Source organism: Gossypium hirsutum, chromosome A07 (assembly GCF_007990345.1).
Source record: "Gossypium hirsutum isolate 1008001.06 chromosome A07, Gossypium_hirsutum_v2.1, whole genome shotgun sequence".
NCBI classification, from domain to species: Eukaryota; Viridiplantae; Streptophyta; class Magnoliopsida; order Malvales; family Malvaceae; genus Gossypium; species Gossypium hirsutum.
In genome coordinates this window covers 19,283,559-19,292,360 of record NC_053430.1, presented here as the reverse complement: position 1 = coordinate 19,292,360, position 8,802 = coordinate 19,283,559, and the positions used below count along the sequence as shown (strand labels likewise).

General features: G+C 34.7%; 1 protein-coding gene across 4 annotated transcripts; it reads right to left on the bottom strand.

The window, feature by feature from the left end:
* Positions 1-223: 223 nt before the first annotated feature.
* Positions 224-8,236, bottom strand: LOC107912978 (uncharacterized). 4 transcript variants are annotated; one of them, XR_005930464.1, is made up of 10 exons: positions 7,885-8,236; positions 6,258-7,341; positions 5,264-5,382; positions 3,249-4,154; positions 2,877-3,171; positions 2,171-2,336; positions 1,749-1,857; positions 1,487-1,670; positions 543-595; positions 224-448 (listed from the first exon to the last, which is right to left on the bottom strand). XR_005930464.1 is itself a non-coding variant. In XM_016841372.2 (8 exons), the coding sequence occupies exons 2-8, from the start codon at positions 7,071-7,073 to the stop codon at positions 1,553-1,555; spliced, it is 2,529 nt and encodes an 842-aa protein (XP_016696861.2). In that variant the 5' UTR covers positions 7,074-7,341; positions 7,885-8,235; the 3' UTR covers positions 1,332-1,552. The 4 variants fall into 4 exon arrangements, 2 of the variants coding, with proteins under 2 accessions (XP_016696861.2, XP_016696860.2); XR_001688379.2 differs by having other exon boundaries at positions 6,258-7,303; XM_016841372.2 differs by lacking the exons at positions 224-448; positions 543-595 and having other exon boundaries at positions 1,332-1,670; positions 7,885-8,235.
* Positions 8,237-8,802: the final 566 nt, after the last annotated feature.

Sequence of the window (8,802 nt, the reverse complement as noted above, 5' to 3'; positions counted from 1 at the left end):
CATATAATTATTAAATTTATCAATATAATTATATTTGTCATGTATGTAAAATTTAAATTGATATGAAATATTTATCATATTGATCTAAAATAATGTCAACATTAATAAATATTTAATGGTTGAAAGTTTTTAACATAAAATAAATAGTTAAAAAAATTACTATAAACTTGACATGCATGATCTAAATAAATGGAATATAAAATATGAAATATCAATATATATATAAACTTAAATTCAAAGCACTTTTTTTAAATTGATAGGTTTTAGAATCGAACCAGTTGAGCCAATTGAACTAATTGAATCAAGAATCGATCAATATATTCATTGAGTGTAATGTAAAAAAGAAACCAGATGGATCATGAAGCACTAAAAATCGCGATTAGACCATGAACCGCTGTCCGGATGGATCGATGTCGAACCATTCTTGTATATTTTGGGCTAAAACAACCTGGGCCAAAATGAAAAAAAAGCTTTTATGTTGGCCTAATTTTTTAAAGGTTTAGAAAGCCCAAATAAATAAATAAAAATTCAAGAGTACTCACTGTCGGGTTCCTTAAAAAATAACAAAGGCCCTTGCATTCTAAGTTCTCATTTCCTGCAAATCAGTACATAATAAATTTTTGAGTTTTATACAATTATTTTCTCCTTTGCAGTCGAGGGTCTCGATTTCTTCTCTATAGCTCTTCCGAATCTCTTCATGATTTTTTGTTGCTTAGAGTACCAATTTGTTTACTAGAATGAAAGGGAAATGAATATTGAGAAGGAAAATTGATATTGCTTAGAGTTCCCACTTCTAAGTATCTTAAGGAATCCGAATCAAAAGGTGGGCTTTCAAGTTATAACATCATTTATTATTTATTCTATTTTATTTTAGAAAAAAAATATTTAAAAACCAATTAAACTAGTCAAACTAACCGAATTGATCAGATCGTGAGCTGATAGATTTGACCAATTCGACTTCCAAAAATCTTGATTAGGTTGGATTATTTATTTAGGTATTTAATTATTTGAGTTTATATTTTATATTTTGGGTGAATATATTTTGAGTCAAGTTTCATAGAGTACTTGAATATTGGATTGGAGATTGAATATTTATTATTTAAAAAACAAATTGATTTATTTGACTTTCATATTCAAACCAAATAAATTGAGGAAACTGATTCAACTAATTGAATAAACCAACTTATCGGGTTTACTTGGTTTGTTCACCCGTGTCTAATTTTAATGAAATTTAAAAAGGAAGAAGACATGGCAAAGGGTCTTTCTGGAGCGCAGAATCGGTTATCTAATTCTTATAACCAGAAATATTCATCACCTTGTGAAATTGTATAGATTAGCAATCTTACACTCCAGTTTTTATTTTGATTTGTAGTATAATGAATCAAAGATAGCATGTTTTGTTCTCAATCATACACATAGTTTATGTACTGTACATCGTCAAATCACTGGGGGGAAATTCAAGAATAGGGTAAAAAAAAGAAGATACCTGGAGATGGCGAGGATGAAAGATTCTATAATTGTTGATCCAGATTCTTTTCTTCTTTCACTTTTATTAATGGATTGAGTAAGCATGGATGACCTCAACTACTGGTGCATGACACATCGGACACTTCCCTCCACCATGAGCCAACTCAGTGGCGCAGTTTGAGCATGTGCACATGTGTCCACATCTATAATAATAATATGATAACAGAAATGTTGAGGCCTCAAAAATCAATACGAAAATTTATGTATGAGATTAGATTTACCTGTATAGTAATGAATCGATATTGCTTTCGCAGCATATACAGCAAATTCCTTTCCGAACATTATCCCAGTTAGATGATGCATCCTTAGGCAAGTCATCATCAATCATACCTACAGAGGAATACCACAATGATCAACAAAGATGAGAAAAAGCCTCAATTATAGAGCAAAGAGCGTACGGTTAGAACATCAACAATAACTAATTTGTGGGTGTTGGAAATTTTTTCCATCTTGATGGCTTAAACAGTGAACGGGACAAATCAGGACACATAGCTTGCTGAGGATATGACAATAAACAATAATCAGGAGAGAAAGAGCCTCGAGTCAGGAGCAAGGGAAATTCACTTTCCCTGAATAAACCTGAAGGAATTTTGACACAAATGTGCAGATGTGCTAGTATTTAGGGATGAAGAAATAAAAGAACCTTGTGAACCAGCTGACCGGTTCAGGGCAGCAGAAACCTCTTGTCTTATTGACCTCTGTAACTCAAGTTGCATATCCATGCAGGCCTCCAGCATCCTCTGCATGTTATTCATTCTTTGCTGCAGTCTTGTCATGTCGACCCTCAAATCGTTAATTATCTCCCACTCCTGCACAAAATTAGCAGCACAAACTCAATCACGAGACCAAAGGGTTTGTTGTTGAACTGATTTAAGCTCAAATAATTCCCCCCCCCTCCCCCCAAAAAAAATTAAAAAAAAAAACCAATGGAAGTCAAGTAAATACTGGCATTCAGTGAATTGCAAATGAAGCACAAACTGAAACTGTTCTGCGACCCAAAGATAGCAATAAGTATTTTGCAGTTTGGTTAAATCCAAAAGAAGAAGCATATTGCAGTTTGACTGTCCAAAAGCATGTATTGTTTGGGTGGGTCTAGCCGATTTTAACAATTACACTTGTTGAAGCTTAACACTAATTTCCACAAAGGCATAATTGTCATGAGATCACTGAGTCAGCAATATCGAACAGCAGTTTTAAATTAAATAACAAAAAATAAAATATTTTTTTTAGTAAACCATTGATTCCAAGTATCTATTAAAAAGAAAAAATTTCACAGATAGTTGATTAATCAACTTCTCAAAAGATAATCAGGGATAGAATCAAGTTGCAAGCAAGAAGAAAGCACGTACGATGGCAAAGCGCTGATGCCCATCATGTGGTTGCCAATTATAGATGTGAGAATCCTGGTCCCAGAGTGGCTGCGTAGATGGCATCCTGGGTGAAGGAGGAGCAATTGGAGAACTCTGACCCTCATTCTGATCCCTGCTTTGCTGTTCTATATCTTGTTCAAGGGATTCAGGAGTAGGAGCTGCTTCATTCAGATCCCAGTCAATAGATGCATGATTTTGCCTTTCCACGTATGATTGTATCAATTGGTCAAGGCTCTCACGAAAACCACTACGAAGAAGGGTAGACACACTTCTCCTACAACATTAAAAATAACTCAGAAAATACTAACTAAAAAAATGAAATACATAAACCCAAAGTTATATAATTCAGACCTGCTTAAGAGTTCCCTCAGTTCAGTATTGTGTAAGTTGTCATCATCAGGAAGATAAAATGTGTCTGTTCTTCCAATGGTGGCAGCTTGTAGATTGTAAGACCCTTCAAACCAATTTTGTCTAGTGTCGTGCAAGCCACCATCCTCACGTTGTGCATCAGGAGCTTCTTGCATATCATCATAACCTCCATTTTCACTCTCACCGTCCTCATGATTCATGTCAGAGGCTTCTTCATTACGACCATCCATCAACTCGTTATGGTCCACACTAGCTTCCTGCCAGTCTGCATCCTCAGTTTCCTGATCCTCTTCCTGCCATTGTTCAGCTTGAGAAGCAGGTTCTTGGCCATCAATATGATCAACAGGAACCCTTTCTACATTTTGTACAATATTCGTTAACCAAGAGGTCCTACTTCTCTCACCATCTTGGAAAGAACGTTCATAAGATACTTCACCAGATTCTTGTAGACTACTTTGTCCTCCAGCTTCATTCTGCAAAGTTTCAAGGGACGACTCATCAGCAAGACTTTCTTCCCTGGGCCCATCAAAGACTTGTCCAATATCATATCTGCTTTCATTAGACTCAACACTGGCCGACCCCTGCCAGATACTGAATACACTCTCAAAAACTTGTTCCTGCTGATCTTCTAAACAAGCAGAAGTTGCTTGCTGACTTACTTCAGTTTCAACCTCTAAATCAGCTGTACCAATCACACACCTCCCATTATCAGTTTCCTCATTCTCATATTCAGATCGGTCATTTAATCCATCTATTGCATCATGTGTATTATTTACTCGGTTTTCTTCACTTCTATTCCCATCACTGTCAGCGTTAGATGGTCTATCTGAACGATTACTGCTCGCAGGGCCAGAACACGAATTATCCAGTCGGGATAAAAAACCTTCCCTGATACATAGGTGCGGTTTGCAAAATGTTACAACCAAAAGGTGAAAATGGCATAATGTAAATAAAACAGACAAGACTAGAAAGTTATTAACTAATTCAGTTGTGATCATCCTTTATGAATTTCCTATAATTGAGTGTCCAAAAAATGTCCTCTATTCAAGCTATTTCAAAGAGGGGGTGGGGGCTGTGACAAGCAAAATTTTCTAATTTATCAAACCTAACCTTTCATTGGCAGAAGATCCTCAATATTAGTAGCCACGGCTGATAATAACTAGAAGGCCAATACTAAGTCTAACAATCAATAAAATGATTTGGAAAAAACACCTATAAAAGTCCAATCTACAATTCAACCCTGTACAGATAAAATGTGCAACATCACTCTACTCAGAATAATACTTGAACCAAATGAAGTATGTTAGTATCGTATACACCCAGAAATAAGGAGACTTGCCCTATGGCCTCTGAAGTCTAGGACACAAGATGAATTACAAAATGAGTGTGTAAAAGGTCCTACATAGGCCAGCCAACCAACCAAAATGTCTAAATTTGCAGTGTCAAGATCTGGTCCAGTGTTTCTAGCTGGGGTGCCCTGAAAGCTGAAACAATGATCTCCAGGCATCAATCAAGCAACCATAACAACGTATCATATGTCACTAAACCTCTTCATCTGATAACCTTAATAATAGACTGAACTGTGAAGACACGTCCAAAGTGGCATTAACATTCCCAAACTCTTTCATGGATAATATCACTAATTTCCGCAACTTCAATGTTACCAAACAGTTCCTTTCTGCAGACCAGAATCTTGGTGAGTTATTTGAGTTAAATCATTGGGACATTATTTTTAAGCTTCCACTGACAAATTAAATTACAGATCTAAATCCCTTGTTTCAATTTTTGAAGCATCGAATGCGGAACTGAATGCATTCAATTTACTAAACAGTACAAGTTCCCTTTGCTTAAAGTTTTTCATGAATTAGGTCCAATATGATTAAACATGTTTACATGAAAATAGTGGAATTCTCTCAGAATATATCATAAGATGAACTTTGTAGAATAAAATATATACACACGCACATTGCTATTATATAAATAGAAGAAATAAGTACCTTAGACCAGATACAGTCTGTTTTTGTCTTAATAAGCCCAATTCACTGGCTGCAATAGAAATAGATCTGTCACCTTCAACCATTCTGTCATTTCTCAAGAATCTACCCCTTAATAAAGACTGAAAATAGAAAAAAAGAAAAAGGGAAGATAACTGAGAAAATTTAATGCCAGTAAAACCAGTCCGCATCTAGAAATGTAACCATCAAGATGGTAGAACACTCAAAAAAGTTAATAGTTTATACTAGGAAAGCTTTAAGCCAGATACCAATGCCAAGCTAAGCTAAGCTAAACTACTGTTGCCTTCAAACAAATGAAACATATAGAAGAACCATAAACCTTTTTAAAATTTCTAACGACCTTTTTAGCAGCCAATGACAGCATTCAATAGTTAGCCTAATTGCTCTAATTTCCAGAACAGGTTACAAGCTAAAAACAGTAACATCAAGAATAATAAGATAAAGAGGCAAAGTAGTTGGAACAGGCATGCTACCATATCATAATTAGACAAAATCAGAAGTTGTCTCTTAGTTCAAAGTAATAGTATTCTTTTTTTTTTTTTTTTTCATTCAACATCTGCCCTAGTTAGTATTATGTTATACAGACTCTCTCTTTCCTACGCATGTAATTGCAAAGAAGTTATTTAAAGAATTTTAACAGGAAAGATATAAATCCATAATTACACATCTAATACTCTTTTTAGGGTATGTATTACACGTAAAGGTTGAGTTAAGCCACTGATATAATTGAGGCAATCAACAGTCTCATAGCATATACATTGTTCCTTCGTTCTTGAGAAAAGTTTAATAGCTCAAAATTATGCAAATTACAAATCAACTACAGATGACAATTTATAAAGACTAACTACCAAATTATCATCTAACATAAATAAAGTTTTCTTTTTGTTTGAAATTTTGGAAGAACGTACACAAAAAATGTGAAAAATTAAAGACAACCACGACAAATGAAAAATAGTTCAGCATTTAATGCATCTACCTGAATTCGGTTGCGATGGGCAAAATTTGATACAGCCCGATGCTCCAACAACCTCTGAAGTTCTGTTTGCCTCTCTCTCTCAGCTTTTTTAAGCATATCAAGCAGGGCCTGTCGGCCACATAATTTTCGAATGCCCCTATGCACATGCTCGGTCCGGCCTGCATTCTGGTTAACCACCAAACCATCAAGAAGTCGTTCTATTTGACCACCAGCATCAGCAGCTTGCTCTTCTCTACTGTCCGTAAGAGAACCTCTCTGCTGGCTATTCATTTGCACCCACTCCCTTATAATTCTGACTCTCTCCTGCTCAGTTTCACCCAGCCACTGGGCCCTTGAACTATTGTTTCTACCTGAAACATTTGATGTACATCCCCTTCCACCACTGTTCATCCACTCCTGAAATATTTGTCTTACCCTTTCCCTTTCAACTTCCCCCAAATCAGATGAATGTTCACAATCAAAATTACTTGAATCCTCACTCCCATTCTGCAATCCAAATCGATCTGGTAACCACTGTACAAACTCATTCTCACTCACACTCACACTCACATCCTCTGAAACACCACTATGTTCACTACGTCGACTATCAGAAAGATCAGTCATGGGAAGGTCATTACTCCTCTGTTGGAGCATTCTTTCATTGGTTCTCTCTTGTGCATGACTCACCACATGCTCATCCTCAAGCTCCCGCCACATCTGCAGGAGTGAGGATGGCCGGGTACTACCATTTCCCCGCCTTCTTGATGCTTGAGACTGAGACTCCCTTAGGAAAGAATTTTCAAGCACAGAAACGTTGTGTAGACCAGCAATAGCCATATTACTCTGAAATCTAAACTATCAAACCCTTTCAACCCATCTGCTTCAAATGCAAAACTGTGCTTATTTACCAAAAAAAAGAAAACCATATAGCAGTCAATCCCCTTTCAGAAAATCAATCAACACCTAAAACTAGTAAATCTCTTCATCATCCTCATTTATCAGCATCAGCACTGCCAATACTGTCACCATCATCATCACTATCAATCTTCAGAGCATACAAACAGGGGCTGTAATAAAACACGTATGAGATCTCCAATCAAAAACTCTGCAGCAATGACTAAGGACTTCAGTGTTTTCTTAATTTATTTTCATAAATAAAATAAACAAATTGTAGCACTCTCGAAATTAAATTTCCAGAATGTCTTGTTTTACGTTTGACAAAAAATGAGGAAGAAATTTAGAAGTAAAAACAAATCTAGAAACTAATTAAAACAACCTCCACCAAACACACCTAAAAACAGTTATCCAAATTGATTTATCAGAATTATTCCCTTGTTTGGCTGCCGAGAAAATATAGAAGGATAACACAAAATAATACAAATCTCAATTCTTAAAGTCTCTCGCGAAAATATCCAAAATTTTGAAGGAAAAAAAAAACTGAAACAGCCTTTTTTAATTCTTATAAACTAAAATGAAATGTTCTCTTCTTCTCCTCACATTTCTCAGCAATCAAACGAGAGAAAGCTTACCAACACTACCAAATCCGCATTCAAAAAATATGTATTAAAAAAAAACCAACAACAACAAAAAACAAGGAAAAGTCTCAGTTTAAAGAGCAACGAATTGAAGGAAAGAAATAAAAACGTACCTAAGAGGCCTCAGCTGTTTGATTTGGAAGCAAAGGAAAGGAAACCTAAAGGGACAGGAAATTTGTGAAGAGAAAGAACTGAATTGAAGAAGAGAGTGGGAGAAGAACAGATTTTATGAATAATAAATGAAAAACAGGGGACACGTCATTTTTTAATTTATTAGTATTTAATTCTTTTTATTGTTTTTAACTTTTTTACGGTTGATGTGTTGTGGGGGTGCCGATAAAATCTTGCCGTAACACCAACGTCTTAGAATCGGGGAACAAAAAACCAATAAGAGCTTGACGCATGGATCAGTCCTTTTCACCCGCGTTTAACTGTTAAACTACCCAAATCTTGGATTTAACGGGAAGTGCAGAAAACGCAGCCGCCGCGTGCTTTCGCGATTTGGAATTCTGCCTTCCTTTTCACTTGTTGAGTTGAAATTTCAAAATAAAGGGTGTTGAAGGGCGATGACGGAATTTAAATTGTTGTGGCGTTAACGGCAATTCGTAAAACGTACTAAAATGTTTGATTTTAATAATTTCCTAATTATGATACTCAATATTTAAGAAAACCGAATCGAAATGGTGATTTCTTATTTTTATTCAATTAACTGAATTGGTTAGAATAATCAATTATTTAGATTTTTATTTTAATTAATTTGTAAATATGCAATTATTACAACTTTTATTAAATTATAATTATTTTTAAATATATAATTATCACGACTTTTATTTTATTTTAATTTTTTAAATTAATAATTTTAAATTAAATATTATAATTATTTTTAAATGTGAATTTAGTAATATGATTAAAAATAAAAGATATTTTTGTAAGTTTAAAAAATTTTCCAAACTCGTATTTTTATACTGATTATAGATTATAGAAAATTACTTTCATTATTTAATTTAAATATATTTTTTAGAGGTTACAAA